General features: G+C 34.6%; 1 protein-coding gene across 1 annotated transcript in view; it reads right to left on the bottom strand.

The window, feature by feature from the left end:
* The window catches only part of LRP1B (LDL receptor related protein 1B), a 1,749,164-nt gene that overhangs the window by 831,526 nt on the left and 895,156 nt on the right, over nt 1–22,482 (bottom strand). Inside the window, exons 13-14 of the mRNA XM_064287257.1 lie at nt 20,933–21,122; nt 13,208–13,330 (exon numbers count right to left, since the gene is read on the bottom strand). Coding sequence (XP_064143327.1) covers nt 13,208–13,330; nt 20,933–21,122 — 313 coding nt within the window. The remainder of the gene's footprint in view (nt 1–13,207; nt 13,331–20,932; nt 21,123–22,482) is intronic.

The following is a 22,482-nucleotide window of genomic DNA, read 5'->3' as shown; positions in this document are numbered from 1 at the left end:
AGACTAAAGAACAGTCTGTGTATTTGAATTATGGTATAGGCAAGAAATATTGAATATACCATGGACTGTAAGGAGAACAAACAAATCTATCTTGACAGAAGTACAGCCAGATGCTCCTTAGAAGCGAGGATGGCAAGACTTTGTCTCACTTACTTTGGACATGTTATCAGGAGGGACCAGTCCTTGGAGAAGTATATCATGCTTGGTAAAGTAGAGGTCAGTGAAAAAGAGGAAAATCCTCAATGAGATTGATTGACACAGTGGCTGCAAAAATGGGCTCAAACATAGCAACAGTTGTAAGGATGGCACAGGATTGGGCAAAATTACATTTTGTTATGCATAGGGTTGCTATGAGTCAAAACAACTCGGCAGCACCTAACAACAATCAAATGCTTTGAATTTGATTAATTAGAGTTTATTCACAAATCAAATGTGTTATAAATCTCCTGAATTCAAGTCTAGAAAGAGAAGAGAGTATGTGGCAATAGCTAAAGCAAATGATTTGTATTTCATGAACTGAAAAAGGCCTTGAATTTTCTGAAGCTGAAAAACTAATCTTTCCATTCCAGAATTAATGACCCTAGGGTTTATTTTGGATAACTGATTTGAGCTTGATGAACTGCCACAAAACTTATATACACTCCAGTAATACGGAATATTGAGAAAACATATAAGGAACTTCTTGAATGTTTTGCATAGCACTCCCTGAATCCTTGTTTCTCCCCAGAGGCTGGCTGCTACAAAGAATGGAGGAGGCAATGTGACTCCAGCAGTATGCCTGCCAGGAATCTGCTTCAGAGAATCAGGCAGCAAGGCACAAGGCATGTGGCTTCCTGGGACTGGAAGAGAAATGCTGTCACAACAGATTCACACTCTTTTATTTAAGGCCTCAAGGGTGAAAAAGAGAGTATGGCAAATGAAATAATCAGTTAGAAGAAAGGTAACCCTGGATACCTTCTGTCTGCCCCCTCAGACAAGTAGACACTGAATGCGTAGACTGACAATAATTTTTCCTGGCTGTTTAATATTGTTCAGCAGCAATTTCTCTAACAATTTCATCTGAAAGTAAGGGATTTAATTAATAAATATAGATAGATTGATAGTGGTTGTTGTTAGGTGCTGTTGAGCCCATTCTGAGTCATAGAGGCCTTATGCATAACAGAAGGAAGCATTGCCTGGTCCTGCGCCATCCTCACATTCAATCCTTGCTTTGAGCCAAATGCTGCAGCCACTGTGTCAGTTAAGCTTATCTTGAGTTTTCCTCTTTTTTGCCAACCCCCTATTTTATCAAGCGTGATGTCTTTTTCCAGTGATCAGTCCCTGCTGATGACGTGTCCAAAGTAAGCTATCCTAGCTTCTAAGGAACATTCTGAATGTACCATTTTCCAAGACAGGTTTGCTCGTTCTTCCGGTAGTATTCTTCTTCAACACCACAATTCAAAGGCGTCAGTTCTTCTTAGCTCCTCCTTTTCCATTCTCCAGCTTTTGCATGCATATGAGGCGATAGAAAATACCAGGTGCACCTTAGTCCTCAAAGTGACGATATCTTTGCTTTTTAACACTTTAAAGGGGTCTTTTGCAGCAGAGTTGCTGTATGTGTGTCCCAAGTAGGAAATGAGCAAAATATAAAAGTCAAATATCATTCAGCTTCCTACCTAAACTGAGGATGCCTTTTTATTGCAGAAACTGGGGGTGAGGGATGGGAATCAAAACAATGCAGAAGGACTTTTTTTTTTTTTTTTCCTTACTTCTTCTTTGACTCTTTATATGCCCAGTTTAGAGTTGGGAATTTAATAGAGATTTGATTAATCTTTATTCTACCATTATTAAGCCCAATGATCAACAGTCTCTCAGATTTTTTTTTTTTTTTAATTTCCACCCAGACAAGGTACCTGATTTGGTATGTAATCACCTTCCTCCCGCTTAGATCCAGCTTTAAGATTTTCTATAGTCTTTCTATACTTTACTTCAAAGAAATAGTAAGTCAATTTGGTTGTTTCATAGCTTGAGGATTGCAAAACCCAAGAAGCCATTAGTTCTCTTTTGATAACAATCTCAGCAATTCATAAAGCTTGGCCTTCTCATGGCCATTTGACCAGTATTCCAACACCCAGTTTTTTAGGAATGATCAAGAATACCCATATACAAAAGTGAAATTATAGTTGTTTCTCAATAATTACATTTACATTAAAGAATGAGGCTTCCAAAAAAAAAAGTATCTGAGTCTATTGATATTTTAAAACTAAATATCCCTTAAAATAATCTAATTAAATATAAGCTCTGTAGGTTGATATGAGTTCACACATTGTTCAGAGGATATTTGTGTCATTATGGGATGGAAACAATTAGGCAGAATTTCTAAACTTGCTTTAAAATACTCTCAAATACATATGAAGAGTTGGTTATTTTTAAGATCATGTTTGCTAATATAATGGAGATGATTTTTATAAAAGAATGAGTACTTGTTGCTGTTGAGTTGATTCCAACTCATAGTGACCCTTAGGACAGAGTAGAACTGAACCACAAGCTTTCCAAGGAGTGGCTGGTGGATTTGAACTGCTGGCATTTTGGCTTGTGGCCAAGCTCTTAACCACTGCACCACCAGGGCTCCAAAAGGATGATGGCAATGTCTAAAGTTGTACGTTCATTTTTCATAACAGATTATGCACAATTGCTTGACAACCAGTAGACCTACTCTCCTGAGATAATTTCATCTTTTTATGTTTACTGCTTCTGATATTGACTTACATTAAGGTCATTATAAGATTATCACACATAATAGTAATTAGCCATCACCTACATCTGTAATAACAGATTTAAGGAAACATATATAAATGTCTTTTGCCATTTTACAGTTAGCCTGTAATGCTTCAATATTCTATAACATATTGGGCAGGAGGCAATTCTTCATGGCATTTCTGTACATCTTGGATCAGCTTTTGTTCTGGACTTTTTTTTTTTTTTAAGAATGTTTGTATGTTTAGCAGTCTTGGAAGATACAGTACATCCGCCTGGGTCAGAGAGCAGATGTTTTTCTTGACCAGGAGAGTAAAGGTGCTATCTCCTTACAGGGAAAAAGTTGGACAGGTTTGTTAGCAGACCATTGTGAGACTGGAGGTTTCCTAAACTTGGAGTTCTTCAGTTGTGATACACACTTACTATGTATGCAACATCTACGTGGGCCTGCCTCTACATTGGCCCTCAGTGAATTTGTGAGGCAAGGGCACCATTGCAAACGTGAAACTCATGCTGCCTGCTGGGCTATGAATAAAAAAGTCCTTTATGTCTGGAATCTTATGACTTCTGTGAGGGTCTATGAGACTGTGGCTTGCAACTAGGATGAAAATCTCAGACCCTTCACAGTTCTTGATGTAATAGTAAATGATTTTTTGAGGTACTGAATTCAGACTTTCAAGTCTTCTAGGACATGAGGCATTGTTAGTTGAATGGAGACACAATCCATGCCTTACAGATGTAATCAATCCTTATGTCACAAAGAAACCACATTATCATTGTTGACTATCAGGTTTATTCAGAAACCAAGACAAGTTAGCTTTTCTTTCTTTAATTGTACTTTAGATGAAGGGTTTCAGAGCAGATTAGTTTCTCATTAAACATTAATACACATATGTTTTGTGACAATGGTTACCAGCCCCACGACATGTCAACATTCTCCTTTCTCTACCCTGGGTCCCCCATTACCAGCTTTCCTATACCCTCTTGCCTTCAAGTCCTTGGCCCTGGGCTGGTGTGCCCATTTAGTCTCATTTTGTTTTACAGGCCTGTCTAATCTTTGGCCGAAGTGTGAACGTCAGGAGTGACTTCGGTACCGAGTTAAAAGTGTGCCTGAGGGACCATACTCTCAGGATTTCTAAAGTCTCTGTCAGCAGACCAGTAAGTCTGGTATTTTTTTGTGAGTTAGAATTTTGTTCTACATTTTTCTCCACCTCCGCCTGGGACCCTCTACTGTGATCCCAAGACAGGGTACTTTTGAGCTAATAATGTCCAATTATCGAGAAAACATTTAATGTGTGAGGTTATAATCTAGTTTCAATGGCAGTTTAACAGCTCAAAAAGTACTATCTTGTTTCCAGCATTGACCTAACCATGTAGAATTGGGTAGCAACATCATCTGTCATAGCACCCTGGTTGGCTGCCAGACAATCTACCAAATTTTGTGATAGCCAATGAGGTGATGAAGGAAATATACTTAGCATCACACAAGAAAGCAAGTAGCTCCTATAATAAAAACTCACATTCTTTGCATACCTTGCACAAACTTCTATAAAGAAATTGTATTACAGTTACTTTTTATACATCTGTTATCTCTACTAGAGGAGATTCTTGAATGTAGGAACAGGACAATGCTGAGAACAGAACCTGACAAGGTAGATGTTCAAAAATATTTGCTGAATGACCTACTGGAATTAACAGATAGACAATTCTACATAGCAGCCTTTATTGTAGTGAGAGATTCTATTTCTGGGAACTGCACAAATCCTTCAGGACAACAATGTCAGTTCAACAGTTTCAGCAGCCAATTCTGTTTTCCTATTACCTAAGAACATGGAAGAAGTTAGTTTAATTTAAGGGAACTGAAGAACTAAAGAAGGATATGTAGCTAGAAAGGGAGAGAGGCAATGACAGAGGCAGAGAGAGGTTTGGAAATTGTCCTCATAAGTTTAAGTTCCCTTGTATTGTAAAAAAGAGTGAAAATGTAGGAAAATCCCGATGTGTGTCATCCTGTTCTGGTGCTTATTGTGACTGAACCTAAATAGAACCTGGGTGTCTGGGCACCACAGCTGCTTTAAGGATATTAGCAAGTACTGGAATTGCACGCTTTGCTTGAAAGTTGTGTTTTGCACTATGGATTTGAAAACTGATACAAATCCTGTAATTCTACTGCCAGGACTACTTCTACTAAAATATCACAGCATGATTTCACCAACAAGAAAACTGACAAAGTAATAATCTTTTTTTTTTTTTTTTTTTAACTTAACTAGAGTCAAAATAAAATAACATGAATCATAATATGCCTGACAAGAAACAGCTAACCCAAACGATTTGAACTGCCGGCCTTTTAGTTAGCAGTCTAGTTCTTAACCATTGCTTCTTTATTTGAGCAGGGAGAGAAAAGAGCCTCACAGAAAAGTTGAAGTTGTGGTTTATTTTAGGCCTTTATATAAGCTCAACTACACAGGAAGACAGTGTAAAAACGTTGCTGTGGGTTTTGATTTTTCTCCTTTAGATCATAGCAGGATGACCTTTCATTAGATAGAGTGGTCTTCTGAGCAGCCAACCTAAGTGGTACATAATCTTCTGTGAGTCCCTACTCACAGAAGGCCATAAATATTAATCTGAATAGGGCTTCTAACTTTTTACTGCCTTAAACTTTTTACTACACATTAGATTGCATATATCCTAGAACGTAAGGCTTGTCACAGCCAAACAGATAAATGACTCGGCCATAGTGGAACACTGCTTCTGACAGAGGAATATATCTAGTGTTTTGGAAGGTGAACAGGTCACACAGTACCACTGACACATAATTGTGCAATGCTATGCCTTGGATGACCAATGTTTTTGAAATGTTTAAGTTAATCTCTTGGGAGTAAGGCACATAAGAAAATTTAGTCTTTTCTTTCTGGCCATTAAAGGCACATTTAAAGAATCACCGTCTCATTATTTCAAACAAAATGATCCTGCTGTTTTTTAAATAGTGACTATCATTTTTTTTAGGAGCCTAACTTACTTTCCAAGGATCATCCAGGTCCTCATTTATTCATTTCATAGGTTGTAAACTTTCCTACAAAGATATCAAGATGAATTTAAGACCCATTTGATAATTGGTCAGGTAGCCTTACGTATGCTTCTCAGATAGTAAATTCCAAGTTACTATTCTACACCAGACCTAATTTCTAATTGTGAGAGTGTTTGCCCATGATGCACAGCTTTCACAAAGACAGAGTTGAGCCTACTCTCATTCTTGTTTCCTTCCAAGCACGGCATTAGAATTCATCCTTAATCAATCAAGTAGCATGCCAATATTTTTCTGCTAGGTGCTTGTCGCTTCTGGAATAGCCTCACGTTGCAAATTCACTGATAAACAGTCCTTGACGTTTATTTCTAGGTTGACCATCTGCCAATGAGTTTTTGTTCATTTGATGTGAATTCAATGAAGACAACAGAAACCAGAAGTATCGTGTCTCAGTAGTTGCGATACCTTTCTCTGTTTTGCCTGATAGACTCAGATTATACAGTTAATCCAATTGATGCCAGTTCACATGATTATAACCTAGTCTGACTAAATCAGAAGCTTAGAAGAATTGATACTAACGTTTAACATTCTTTAGTTGAACAAGTATCTATATTATATTGAAGTTGTTTTTGTCAGGTGCCATCAAGTCAGTTCTGACTCATAGCGACCCTACGTACAACAGAACAAATCCCTGCCCAGACCTGCAGCATCCTCACAGTACTTGCTATGTTTGAGACCATTGTTGAGTCACAGTGTCAATCCATCCCATTTAGGCTCTTCCTCTTTTTCACTGACCCTCTACCAAGCATCATGTCCTTCTCCAGGGACTGGTCCCTCCTGATAACAGGTCCAAAGTACATGAGATGAAGTCTCATTATCTTCCCTTCTAAGGGATATCCTGGCTGTAATTCTTCCAAGACATATTTGTTCATTCTGCCAGTCCATGGTATATTCAATTTTCTTTGCCAACACCATAATACAAAGGCATCAATTCTTCTTCAGTCTTCTTTATCCATTGTCCAGCTTTCATATGCATATGAGGTGATTGAAAACACCATGGTTTGGGTCGGGTGCAGCTTAGTCCTAAAGTGACACCTTTTTTTTTTTTTTTTTAACACTTTAAAGAGGTCTTTTGCAGCAGATTTGCCCAATGCAATATATCTTTCATTTTCTTGACTGCTGCTTCCATGGATATTGGTTGTGGATCTGAGTAAAATGAAATCCTTCACAAGTTCAGTCTTTTTTCCATTTATCATGATGTTACTTACTGATCCAGTTGTGAGGATTTTTATTTTCTTTATGTTGAGGTCTAATTCATACAGAAGGCTATAGTCTTTGATCTTCATCAGTACTTCAAGTCCTCTTCACTTTCAGCAAGCAAATTTTTGTCATCTGCATATCACAGTTTATTAAAGAGTCTTCCTCCAATCCTGATGCCACATTCTTCTTCATATAGTCCAGCTTCTTAGACTATTTGCTCAGCATCCAGATCGAATAAGTATGGTGAAAGGATACATCCCTGATGCATACCTTACCTGACTTTAAAACCACATAGTATCCCCTTGTTCTGTTCAAATAACTGCCTCTACGTACAGGCTCTGCATGAGCACAGTTTTCTGGAATTCCCATTCTTCACGATGTCATCCATAATTTGTTATGATCTTCACATTTTTCACAGTTGGATGCCTTTGCATAGTGAATAAAACACAGGCAAACATCTCTCTGGCATTGCCTGCTTTCAGCCAAGATTCATCTGACATCAACAATGATATCATTTGTTCCACGTCCTCTTATGAATCTGGCTTGAATTTCTGGCAGTTCCTTGTCAATGTATTGCCGCAACAGTTTTTAATTATTTTCGGCTAAATTTTACTTGCATGTAATATTAATGATATTGTTTGATAGTTTCTGCATCTTTTTGGATCACCTTTCTTTGGAATGTCCAGTAGGTTGGCCAGGTAACTGACTTCCAAATTTCTTGGCATAATCGAGTGAACATGTTCAGCATTGCATCCATTTTTTGAAACATCTCAATTGGTATTCCATCAATTCCTGGAGCCTTGTTTTTCACCAATGCCTCCAGTGCAACTTGGACTTCTTCCTTTGTTACATTCAGTTCTTGATCATATACTACCTCGTGAAATGGTTGAATGTCAAACAATTCTTTTTGGTGTAGTGACTCTCTGTATTCCTTCCATCTTCTTTTGATGTTTCCTGAGTCATTCAATGTTTTGCCCATAGATTCCTTCAATACTGCAACTTGAGGTTTCACCTTTGTCTTTACTTCTTTCAGCTTGGAGCCTTGGTGGTACATTGGCTAAGAGGTCCGCTGCTAACCAAAGGGTCAGCAGTTCCAATCCACCAGCTGCTCCTTAGAAACCCTATGGGGCAGTTCTACTCTGTCCTATAGGGTTGCTATAACTTGAGATCTACTCAACGGTGATGTTTTTTTTTGGTTTCTGCTTGAGAAATGCCATGCATATTTTTTCCTTTTGGTTTTCCAACTCCAGTTCTTTGCACATTTCATTATAACTGAGATTACCTCATATGAATTATTGATATCAGAAATAGACTGATATTCTAAGAAAAAAGGGCCCTCTTTCATCAAGTGTGCAATCACGTGTATACAATCATTATAACAAATTTTATAACATCAGCTATACAGCTAACTGGCACTCAGTATAGTATTTCTTAATAGCCAAAAAGTTATCTAATTTTTATTGTACAGAGATGCTCAGTGTTAAAAAAAATAAAAATGATAGTGAGAGTTATTTAGAAATAAATACTTCATATGTTCTTATGCTTTTTTCACAGTTAAACTTGTCACTCTGAATTATTCAAAGTTCCCACTGGAGTGTATGCTGGGCTAGAGTTCCTTTTAAGATATTTGCGTCTCTGGCTTCCAAGAAACTAGTGAACATATTTTGTTTTTGTTTAGTTGGGTGGTATTGCAAAAGAGAAACTAAATATGGTAAAGCGCCAGATGAAAGCTTGAGAAACAACAGGAAACGAGACTCTAGTCATTGCTGGAGAAAAGTAACACTTAAAACCCATCTATGAAGTAGGAGAAAATGACAGGGCCATTTCTAACATAGCACAGTGCTCAAGTAAACAGCCCTGAGTGTCCTTTCCCAACATCATATTTCAATACAGCTGAAATTCTGTTAAAATACATGTGAAGGACTTGAGCAAATAAACAACATCTCATGTCCAGCCACCATCTGATGATTTACTTCCAAAAATTTTCCAATGAAAACCCTAAGGATCACAATGGTTTGATCCACAACCAATCATAGGAATGGCGCAGGATCAGACAGCTTTTTGTTCCCTTGTGCATGGGTCGTCATGAGTCAGGCCCACTTGACTGAAGCTAAAAAAAAAGTATAATAATAAAGTATGAATGAAATATGTAAGTGAGCAGATAAGGGAAGCTTTGAGCAAAGGAATTTATATGGAAGTTAGGAAAAACTCAAGTCCTTGCCTTGGTGAGATCCAAAACATGGCATGGCATGTATGTCTTTTTCACAATACAGGTGGAAGTGTCATGTCTTTCTCCTGGTCTCTCATAGGCTAAGTGAGTCCAAGAAATAGAATTTAGAATAGAGGTCAGTTTTATGCCCTAATGAGCTTTCCCTTCTACATTCTACTTGCATCGTAGGCAATCTTTCAACATACAATGGTGAAATGACTGGTTCCGTTTTAATCAATCAGTCATTTTTATGTATTTATTTACAGCCAGGGAGAAGGTACATGAAAATGAGAAAAATTTATATCAACAGTAACAATATATTGACGTAATAGTGAAATCCTGGTAGGATTTTATCTTTTAGATATTTTCTTTATAATTATTCTCTTTGTTTTTAATTCTGCTTATTCCAGTTCATTTTATAGTCATAATATTTTTCCTTTCAAGTTATCTTTGTCCTCACTTTTATAATATTGTTTTTTTTGTCTATCTATATATCCTCTCTATTTCTATATTTATGTTGATACAGATGTAGATATGCCAACACAAAAGTAATACACTAGATTTTATGGGGCATAATAATGAAGGAAACAGGAAACATAACTTGAAGGCTGATAATCAACATAACTGTGATCCACATAACTAAAATAAAAAAAAAATTAGAAAATGTCTAGCTTAAAATACCATGTAGCCATTAGTACCTGATGACTATGCACTCCCACCAACTCCCTATGAAAACTCTTAAGATCCCTGACAGTTACCTCTCTTGGCCATTCTATTGATACTATCTTAAGAAATTTTGACTTTTTACAAGGCCAACAGGACTAGATTTAAAAAATTCAATCAGTCTTTCCCCTAAATCATGTCACTGAAAATTAAATAAGCCTGTCCATCTTTAGGTAGGAAGAGAGACCCTTTGCTCTTACTGTGCTGACCGTAAAGACTGTACCTACCTGAAAAGGAGTTTTTTACTGTACTACATTCCATCCTTGAGAGGAAGTCTTGAGGGCTGGGGTGGGAAGCAAAGGCAGGATGAGACCTGATAGAAATCTATAAAGGCTTCTAGCTGTGTGTGTGTGTGTGCACGCACACATTCCATCTGTTCAAAATGTCAGAGTTAACAGAAGATCCTTTTTTATGCCAGGAAAACAATTTTTGATAAATCCCTGGTAGAGACTGAAAATTAGACTGAGAAATGTGCACATAAACCATACCTTTTCTTAAATCACTAAGAAAAGATTTAGCCAGGCAAGAAACTGGACATAATTTATGTTGTTCAAAGCAATGCTTAATCTCTGTCTATTGGCAGATTATGAGTCTTGATAGACTTTTCTCTTCTGATGAAAAATAAATAGCAACAACAAAATAGAAATTACAAAATTATAATGGAAAGGAAAGATCTGATGATTCAAAGAAAGAGTATCTGTGGTAATTATTTCCTAAAGAAATTGTTCTTTCAAGCAATTTTAAGAATCCTATCAATAAGGGAAAAATCTTGCCCAGATAGCTATAATTCATATTTGTATTTTGAAGTATATAATGCCAGAATAGAATTTAACAATGCTTCTAGAATGTTGAAGAAAATTTTTATTTAACCAAGAAAAAAATTGTTTCCTCAAAAATTAATATGTAATTGCTATTCACATATAAAAGCAAAGGAAACATACTTGGAGAACACAAAAATGGAACAATGTATTTCTATATAGTCTTCCTGCAGAAGTTACTTCAAGTCATACTCCACCTGTCCTACACATTAATGAAAATTAATGAATGAGCAACAGGAAACATGTAGCCTAAAAGTCTGAGTACTAAACAATACAACTAGAGAAACTCATAAAATCTAAAAGAAGATGTAAAACTGATTAACAAACTAACTATAAATGTCAAAGATATTTTTATACTGAAGAGAGTTACTGTTTGAAGATTCAAAACAATAAACTTGGTCAGAAGCCCTAAATTATACTGTGAAGGACTGAAATTAAACAAGATGAGAGGATAGTAGAAAAAAAAAAAAGGCTAAAGTCCTCATCTCAAAGAATGGTAATTCAAAATAATGGTAGAATTTAAAACTGGAAGAATTCTTCCAAGAAGACGTAATACACACCAAACAGGGACTGCATGGTAAAATACAGAAGGAATCAGAAACAGGGAAGAAGCAGAAAAGCAGACTACAACAATGTATCAGAAGTACTACTAAACACCAAGTATGAAAACAAAAACAGCCTAAAAATGGTCATGAAAAATCAGTTTACAAATAATATTTAGTTACATGATGTTAATGATACAATACTAAGTGAAAATGCAGGACAAAATAAACTGTTCTGTACTATGAGCCCGGTGCCATAGTGGTTAAGTGCTACGGCTGCTAATCAACGGGTCGGCAGTTCGAATCTACCAGGCGCTCCTTGGACACTCTATGGGGCAATTCTGCTCTGTCCTGTAGGGTCGCTATGAGTCGGAATCGACTCGACGGCACTGCGTTTGGTTTTGGGTTTGGTACTATGAGCCAAAACTTGTAAGTTTAGTTTCCAAAACAAAATAGTTCAGGATCTAAATTCCAACTGTTCCGCTTATTATATAAACTTCTAAAAGACTTAACAACGTAAAATTTGGAAAATAATTAACTCCCAAGGTTAAATTCTAAATCATAAAATGAGATAGTAATAGTGTTTTCCTGATATGATTATTGTGAGGGCTAATGAGAAATCATGAAAATTTAGTACAAAATGCCACACACATCTGCTTATAAGCATTTGATAAAGTTACTTACGATTATAACTATTATTAGTAATAGTAAAAACAATAGCCTCCAGTGATAATTATAAAAAAAATACAGCAAAACTTTGTAGTCTTTTATTGCTTAATAGTGGCATTATGAATGGATATTTTATTTTTTATAAATATGGTTATATTTCTCAAATATTATGACTTTTGCAATCAGCTTGAAAAAACTCCTTATTCAGATCTTTTCTTCAGAAGAAATAAAATATTATAGAAAAGTTGAAGTCCCCTTTATTACACTTAGTTTCCTCCTCCCTCCCTCCCTAGAAATAATTATTATAATTGATGAAAAATACTTGATATATTTATTTAATGACATAGATTAAATCCTTCCAGAAACTTCTATATAGCACTCCATATATGCATAGAGTGGTTGCCGTTATTATGCTTAAGGGGCACCATATACAGTAGAGATGACTAATTTTTAAAAGGGTCAGTAAAATGCAGCAAATAGAGGAAGTTGAGTAAAAATAATAAAGCATCTTTAATCCAGGTCAATCAACCCTGTTAATTCACTATTCTAATAAAGTCCTGGAACTCTCTCTTTCCCCCTTCTTTTCTCTTCACTGCCAAAAAATATAGATAATTGAGCCTAATAAGCTATTTAACATAGTTGAAGTCTATGTTGCACATAAACTTTCCATTTATGTAACGAACGATTACTCATTTTTAGTTGCAACTATTGAAGGTGAAATTCACTAACAATTTCATAAAAAAATTTGCTCTCTGTGACACATATCTATCTAAATTTTTTCTACTAAACTGCATGCAGCAATGACAGGATACTCTGCAAAACTTCATATATTCATATATATATATATATATTCATATATTCATAATATGCAAATCTGCATATTAGAAGTTAATTCAGTTGTTGTTGTTGTTAGGTGCTGTCAAGTCGGTTCCGACTCGTAGCGACCCTATGCACTACAAAACGAAACACTCCCCGGTCCTGAGCCATCCTTACAATCGTTGTTATGCTTGAGCTTATTGTTGCAGCCACTGTGTCAATCCACCTCGTTGAGGGCCTTCCTCTTTCCTGCTTACCCTGTAATTATTTGCAATCTAAAAATAACTATGTCTAGTTATTTAAATTTCTCTGTCCAAGCTTGATTTTAACTTTTAAGTCTTTTGGTTGCATCTATTTCTACTCTTTAGAGTATGACATATACACAATAAATGTAATAAAAAGAAAAACTTACAAGTGCAAGTTGTCCCATTTTCATCCAAAAGTTGATTATCAGCACAAGCACACACTCGGCCTCCCGGAATGGCCAAGCAAAGGGTACTACAGCCACCATTATTTACTCTGCACATATTGTCACCTGCAAGATAAGGGAAGCAAATGGGTCAGAGCACTGAAATTCCATTCAAAGCCAGCCAGTTCAGGTTCATCTTCTTTCTTGAAGGTATGTGGGTCATAAACATCTATACATATAGGGTCACCCGGATACCCATTGGCATCAGGTCGATTCCAACTCATCGTGACCCTATAGGACAGAGCAGAACTGCCCCATGGGGTTACCAAGGAGTGTCTGGTGGATTCAAGCTGCTGACCTTTTAGTTAGCAGCCTAGCTCTTAACCACTGCTGCACCAGGGCTCCCATAGGTCAGGATCAACTGGGGAGCAACTAACAACAGTATATATATGCATATATTATATGTTCAATGGTGTAGTCAGAGCTCTGGTTGAATGCTAAATGAAATGCAAAAATGCCTGAAAATATATGATACATTGGTAGATAGGAGGAATCAATTTGCATTGTAGCTGGAGAAGATAGAGATCTGTATGCAGATAGGTACCAGGAAAGAGGGTGAAGAGAAGAGAATGGTGTCTGTTCAGAGTAGTTTCCCAGTTTAGATCTAGTGTATTCAAATCTGAGTTCCCTGGAAAGTAGACCACCAGCTCATGGGTTGTGGCTTTAAATCACCAGTGAACAGAAAGAGAAAGAGCATTGGGGACAGTGGTGGGAAATTCTTCTCTCTTGTGCAAGGGATATGTTGGCATGTCAGTGCGCTGAGGACTCTGTGGGACATAGGATATCTGGGAAAGTTTAAAAATGGCAGCCTTGGTAGCACCAGGAGACTGTACAGTATACAAGAATAAAAATATTACCCCATGGAACCTAAGCAGCAGAAGCAATGATAAGGCATAGCAGGCATGATCAGAAACTCAAAAAAAGTTAGTATGCTTGAATGCATGTGAGAACCCTTAAAGACTCTCAGATAAAGTTAAGTAAAACTTTGAGAGGCTAGAAACCATGTTTTATAAAGGTAGATGTAAGAGTAAATAAAATGTAGGCAATAACCATTTTGACGCCATTTATTCCTAAAGGTTAGAAAGGCAAGGAAGAAAGTGTATATATTTAGGTATTTATGTTTAGAACTTTACATTGACTGTGACAACACTAGTAATCCAACTGGTAGTGTAAATGCCAGGGCCATTTTATACCACTGTGCTGCATTTTACAAGATATCAACAAGTTATACAAAGATCTTACTTCAATATTAAAAATAAAGAAATTTTAATTATTTATAGAAATATAATAAAATGATTAAAATCATATTGACAGTTGAAGTGCAAGTGCCAAAAATGTAACCAAAGTGACAGATTAGGTTGTTATACTGTGGGCCTCAGGGGCTAGATATAATACATATAGGAGAAAAAAAAATATTGCTATAGGCAATAAATATTTAGTTATTCCCATAGATTATAACTGTGTGCCCACAGATCACAAGAAATAATCTAATTTTTTAACAATTTAATTATTTTGAGAAGTACATTTAATTTGCATTATTCTAAGAAGTGATTTTAATTACAAAAAATACAAAATAGGCTTGAAAGCAAAGGAAGCTAATAATTCAAGTTATAATACCAACTTCTGAACTCAAAGCGTAATCAAGCTTAGCTCAGGCATTTTCCAACAGGGGATGCAAAATTTTTAAGCAGCTTCCAGGTATAATTGTGTTTTTCCCATGACCATGGAATAAAAATGTAATACTTTATTAAATGGTATGTTATTGTACACATTATGTACAGGATTAAATTGTAAGTTCAATATTTCAGTAAAATTCAGTTTCTGCAAAATTAGAATTAACCCAAAATATGTTGAGAAATATGTGAAGAATTTAAAACACTAATGAATAAAAAATTACTGAAAATAACATGTCAGGATATATTTTCATATGGAAAATAAAGTATCTTATTCTTTAGTTCAATGATATGACCCATACTTACCTTTCTCAATGAATATGAAAGTTAAGTATTTAGAAATAAGTCACCATTATTTGAACTTGCAAATATATTCTATTTGTATAAATACCTCATAACTGAAAATGAGGAATTGCTATTTGTCATGTCATGATAGAAATTTTGAAATCTAAATTAATTTGAATAATTTCATACATCTCATCAGAATTGCTTAGATATATACATATTTTATTTATTTCAGTAGTATTCCAATATATTTTTGAGTTTCATTGCTTGAAGAATATGTTCTAGTTAAAGCTCACATGATAGTCTTTTGTGAAATTCTGTTGGCTTGCAAAACTTTCCCTCTAAGAATATCCTCTTTAAAACATGATGAAGTAACTACTTTTCAAACATAGCTCTGAACTTCTTTACACATAAATATCATTAAAATAGTTCATTAACATATTTGTAACTACAACTATTGAAAATCCGTAATACATCATTCCCAGGGCTAGTTATCTTACATACACGATACTTAGTTTATTTAAATTAAGTTTACTTAAATTAACTTATTTAATTTACATACATATAATTCTACATAATGTTGTAAGGTAGGCTTTATCTAACTTATAGGTGAGATTACTAAGAGTTTAATGACTTAATGACGATCTAAGAGTTTAATAACTTTTCCAAGTTCCAGAATTAAGAACTGATTCTTATTTGTAATAAAGATTTAGAATAAGGATTATTATTTTTTCTATATACTTAATACCATCATCATCATCATTCTTTCTAAAAAATTAGAAATAAGCATTTTGTTTGTTTGTTTTTTTCTAAATTTCATGCTCTTAAACTGTAATCTGGTGGCGTAGTGTTTAAGAGCTAAGGTTGCTAACCCAAAGGTCAGCAGTTTGAATTCACCAGGCACTCCTTGGAAATTCCACGGAGCAGTTCTACTCTGTCTTATAGGGTTGCTATGAGTCGGAATAGACTCCACGGCAATGGGTTTTATAAATAGATTTTTTTAATCTATTTAAAATAAATAGATGGGCCAAATGAAATTAAATCAACACAGGATAGAAAAATAACATGCTAAAAACAACAAAATAAAATTCTAGATTATACTATATTGGAGGCAAATAATTTTTTAATCAAATATGCAGGAAAAGCAAATAAGGAATAGCTTTAAAATCTAGTAATATTGTAGACTAGACACAGTATGTCTGGACCAAAAATTTATTTTTTGTCCTATCTTTTGTTATTTCAGAGGTAAGGTTATTCTCTTACAACCAATTCCTGGGACAGAGTGCATGTTTGATAAATATTTGCTTAATATATGAATGAATGATGGTAAATTTTAGTATAGCTGTTTGAATGACAGGAACCATCATCTGGGGTGTAAAACATGGCACAGAGTATGCGGATGGAGATAAGTTGATTTTAATAAAACTCACATGTATGTGAGTGAGCATATACATATGTATTATATATATATATACACACACACACAAACACACACATTCTGCCTGTATATACTTTGCATTCCAAGGTAAATTGTACTATAACTTTCACAGAGCAGTAACAAAGGCACAAATGATATATAAAGCCACATCACAAGCCTATATTAAAGTGTCAACGTTTTTAGACTTCATTAATTTTAACTTTTGTCGATAAAGTATCACATACTTCAAACAAATGGCAGAACAAATGAATCCAACTGTTTTATTCTTCTCTTTATCTACATATTTTTCAAAATTGTGGAAGGAAGAAATGTCTTCCTTCTATGCCTCCTGGACTTTTGACTTCTCAAGGTTTTATCATATGTGAACTTAGAAGACTCTGTCTTAAGATGAAACACATAAACCTATGGAAATTTTTTTTTTTTTCTTAATAGAGGCATTGTCTGTCTTGAGACTATAGAGTTTATATTCATTCTAAAATTTGGATAAAGACTAGTATGGTGGGATCCTGGGTCCAAATGGATCATTCATTTCATCTAGGATAATTTCAGAAGAATGAATTTTGAAAAAACTGTCAGTCAATCTGAGGAAAAGCTAACGTTTCATACCTCTTCTCTCTTTGTGAACTATATGCTCACTGAAGATTCTTTATGTAAGAAATTATAAGAGAGTTTAATAAACTGTTCTAGATATATAATGTTAGCTAAGAAGAAGAAAAGATTAACAAATCAGAAGAAAAAGTAGTAGCATAAAAAAAAAAAAAAACTCAACCCTAAATCCCTCCAAATTACTTAGGGATTTATTTTCTGTTTTCTGTATAGATGGATATATCTACCTTCCTGAAATTAAGTGATATATTCTCAAGTAATTTGATTAGAGTCTTTTGCAATCTGAGGGAATCTGTTTAGCTGACTGACTTTATGACAGAAAGTCTAAAAGAGATTCCATGTTACTTTCTTAGCATTCCTGAACAGTTTTTATGATGTTCCTGTGGGGTGGGGTATGTGTGTGTATGTTAATATGATCTAGCTAGCTAGCTAACTATTCACACACATATGTACAAATACTACATATGTGTGTGTATTCATACATCGCCTGTCTCTGAGAAAGAGAGAGAGAAAGATAGGAAAAAAGAGACTTCACAAGTGTGTTGTTGTTAGCTACCATACAGTCAGGCCCCGACTCATGGTGACCCCACGTGCAATAAAATTGTCCTCAGTCCTGTGCCATCTTCATGACTGTGGATCAGACAGTTGTAATCCATAGGGTTTTCAGCAGCTGAGTTTCATAGATTACCAGGCCTTACTCCCTAGTCCATCTTAGTCTGGGAGCTCCGCTGAAACCTGTTCAGCATCACAGCAACATGCCAGCCCCCACTGACAGACAAGGGGTGGCTGTACATGAGGTACATTAGTCAGGAAAATTAGCTTATTAACATTTTGTGAATAAATGACGATATGTACTTTTTAGGGATTTGGTTTTCTATTCAGTTGCTACTCTTATACCCATAGAAAAACATTCTGACAGTATATAGCCAAAGTTTACAAATCACTGATGATATGTTCCCACATATTCAGTAATATCTGAAGTTCAAAGGATGCAAACAGAAGCACTACTAAGAGAAAATTACAACATGGTAAGATAACATATCTATATTTGAACATATAAGCATATTTTACTTTGAAATCTAGTTAATTTAATCAATGTAATAAGAGATATTAAATCATTAAGATCCTGAGTAGGCTAGCCAATTTCAATGTCCATTGACAGAGTGAAAAAGGTGTTAACCAGACATTCTTTCCATATTGTATCGTCCATTCAAAAGATCCAGTTAAGTAATAGTCAATCTTCAGCTACAAGAAGACTGGGTAGAAAACTCAAGCCAATTGATTATTTTCACCAAAGTTAATGAAAAATAATCAGTTTGGATGAGCACATTCTCTCAGTAAAACAAAACATAATGGTTTCTAAAATAAAATCTGATAAGTTTAGTAATCAGGGCTGTTTCCATTTTACGACCCTACCCATGGCTTTAATTAAAAGAAGGAAGGAAAAAAAAAAAACCTTTAAAACCCCATTGTGCATCTAAGGAATGGCATTGTACATATGTCAGTGGTACTCGGTGACCTTTTCCACCTTTCAAAATGCTAGATATATTCCTCTCTCAGAGGCATGTACTTTGTTATATATGGTTGTGGCACATTACTCCTTTGAATAGTTATTTAAAAGTTTATATGGAAGACATTTTTAAAGATATATGCTTCTTGATTAAGAAAGGGTAAGGGTAAGGGCAAGGAATTAAGACAAATTAGGATAAATCTCTATTCTTAAATAACAAATAGTTACTTCAACTTTTCAGGAATATTATGAAGAAAACATTTTTTATTGCCAGTTAACTCTTTTAAAATACATCCAAAGTTTCAGAAGGAGATGTTAGACCTGGATTTAAATGCAAGTCTACTTAACAATAAGTCAGGGTATTTTTACCACACATGTTAACTCATCAACCCTCTAATGCGACTAGAAGTTTAAAGAAGATGAAGACTGTAAAAATACCTTGGATTTTGGCTAGAATTAAATCAGCAATGACATTCAAGAGAAACAATTTCTAAAGAGGATAGAAATTGATAATGTGAATATATACTGATGGGTGTGATAAACTCTAGGAAATTAATGATCCTGAAGTCAGAGGGAACAATTATCTTGAAAACAAAATCTTTCAGGAGATGAGAAAGGTTTTGCATGTTCATAGCCTTGCCTCCACTTTAATGTGGACAAAGTACAATGTCTGCGGTGGAGGCTGAGGTTCACGTGGATGTTACAGCAAATATTACAGCTTGGTCTATCCAGGCAGCTGTCACTATTCTTCATTTCTTGCCACAGATAGAGTTTGCATCATCCCAAATAATTTCATTTTTATTCTTCGAAAAGATACTTTTATCTTTTATTGCTGTTTCTCATATTATTTACTGATATTATCTTATGAAACTGCATTTGTGTTTCAGTGAGGCAATTTTAATACAGAATGCGAAAAAAAATTAAGCTCTTCAATGAGAATGTGCTTGAAGGTCTCCAATTTAGCTGGAATATCTTCAAAAAATTATTGTTGCTAGATAACTCCCTGTTGACAACATATGTGAGCAGAAATTAAGGATATAATTTATTCATTCCTAATTTATTGAAATTTATGTTCATTAAATTGTTATGAGAATATTTCAAAAAATAAGTGGAAGTGACTATTTAGACTTACAAAAAATCTACCGCACAATTAATTTAACCAAACTGTTTTCTTTCCTGAATACAGGTAGTCCCCTACTTAGGGCTTATTCAAGTTACTACAATCTGCACTTACAACCGTTTTTATTTTTTTGTACATCTTATCGTTAGTAATGTGTACTACACAAAACCCAACCCAGTGCTGTCGAGTCAATTCCTTACATACAAAGTTAAAATATATCTGGAAGTTTGTATGTAATGTTTCCAACCCCCAAGACAAATAAAATTCTGATTTGAAAGATACTGATAATAAAAGGCAATAATAGTGAAAACAAAAAAAAAAAGAAGAAAAATGAAATATTCAACTTGCTTCAGAACCAACTCACGACACAGACATTGGAACAGAACTCCATCGTAAGTCAGAGACTACCTGTACTTAAGTTCTGAGTCAGGCTATTTGTGAATGACCAAGTAGATGTTAATAACTCATGCAGATAAAACATTATTTGATTTTCATAAAACTTGACTATTTTGATATATTATGATACATTATTTCACTTTCATATCATCTAAAATAATGAAATGTTTCTTAAATACACATAGAAAATAACCAGAATAATACATTACAATGCTAATTTGAATAACCTTTTCCTTGCATAACATTTTTCTTATTTTTTCCTAACTTTCTTTTCCTATTAAAGAACTTTTTCTCACTTCCTATAGTACTTATTCTTTGAAAACATTAAGATCATAATTTCACTTTATATAACTAGTTGCTTTCTTCAGTAAAAAAAAAATGACACAAAAAAGTAAGTATTTGGAGAAAACCTTGAACTTCACTCAAATAGAATTTCTCGAGTTACTCACTTGGGCTATTTAGAACAATAAATAATAAGTCTTTATGGCAACCTACTCTAATATTTGATTGACTTTGGAATGAACTGGACATCTATCATCACAAAACTTCAACAACACTGTCAAAATGAAACCTTTCTGTAATTACTGTGAAGCATTAGTACATGTGAAATGCAGGAAAAATTTCGTACGGCTTTTAATACCTTGTTGCTTTCGTGGATCATAAATTTGAAGTCCAAATAGGGGTGGTCTTTCACGTCTCAGTAGTGTCACCTCACTCGTGACCAAATCTAGTTGGAAAATGGAGCCATTCATATAATCAGTCCAGAACACGTAATTCCCATGATGTGACAGTCCAAAAGGATGGTTCAACTCTTTCCCACTGTAAACAACCTGTAAAATATAAACACTTGTGAAAAATCAGAGGTGGCCTTTAAAAACATAACTGTTTAAAGAAAGTAATGTTTTAGTAAGTATGATAGACAAAGATATAACTCATATCTCAACCAAAAATTTGTTCCAGTAGATTTGAAAAAAAAAAAAAGCTATTGAAAGTAATTCTACAATGTGAGCATATTTTTCTGTTTCTAGGATATGCCATTTGAAGGACACCATTTATATTTCATCTATTTAAATTCTCTCATAACTCTTCCTCTGGCTTATTTCTTTATGATATCCCAAGATCATACATATCCTGGGGCAGAAACTGATTAGTTTCTCTATGTATATCACAATATTGCTCATGGAATAGCCAAGGATGCAACATGGTCTAATGGCATTGACAGTGAAAAGGATCTTCCAAATTCAATTTGACCAAAGTAATTTAAAGAAATCTAGGAGATGCCAAGGAAGAAGGTAAAAATTTGAACATAGAAGCATTTATTATAAGTATATAGTATAGACAAAGGAGGCTCACTGGTTAATTTTGACTCTGATTATCTTAATATATTCATTTACATTTCAGTTACACGCTCTCATTATTGTTGCTTAAAAGGGGCAATCATATGATAAACATTCAAGTCCTATTTCACATGGAGGTTTGTAGGAGAATAAGGAATAACAACTCCAATAATAATAATAATACTTTTTGACCTTTCACCATTTATAAAATATTATATACAATAAGAAAAATAATTTTATATACATTTCATTTTATATTGAAGAACTGGGGAAATTACCCAAGTAATTTAAGTTCAGAAATTCAAATTCTGTCTCTTTCATTGAATTTTTCATGCCAAATTATCACATATTGAATAGTTTGCATGATTTCTTATTTTTGTTTTCTTACCTCCATGTAGGCTATAAATGTGCTGGTCATTAAAGTGTTATGTATATTTTGTACATACCAACATCTTCATCCGTTTAGTATTGACATTACTGATCTTACTTATTTGGGGGAAAATATTTAAAACACCATCACAATCAACTAATGTTGAAATAGGCAACTGATTAGTGTACTATCTATTTCCCAAACAGAATCCATAATGAGCAGGCTTAGCCAATTGTGCTGTCCTCTTTTACAAAACAGAAAAAAAATAGTAGAGTCAAGAAAGCATGTTGGTATTTTCTCATGTTCCATTTTTCAATTGTTTAACAAATATAATCAGCTCATGGTGTAATGTGCGTGTAGCTAAGTATAAGCTAGAACATAGAGATGATGTTTGTCAACTCTACCTTTGCTTGACAATCAACCATACTATCCTCAGCTTTGCCCAAGAATTTCAAAATCTTTTTGAAATGATTATTCCAAAAA

This window comes from Loxodonta africana, chromosome 6, assembly GCF_030014295.1.
Source record: "Loxodonta africana isolate mLoxAfr1 chromosome 6, mLoxAfr1.hap2, whole genome shotgun sequence".
NCBI lineage: Eukaryota > Metazoa > Chordata > Mammalia > Proboscidea > Elephantidae > Loxodonta > Loxodonta africana.
The sequence above is the reverse complement of the archived record's forward strand: the minus strand, read 5'-3'. Positions and strand labels throughout refer to the sequence as shown.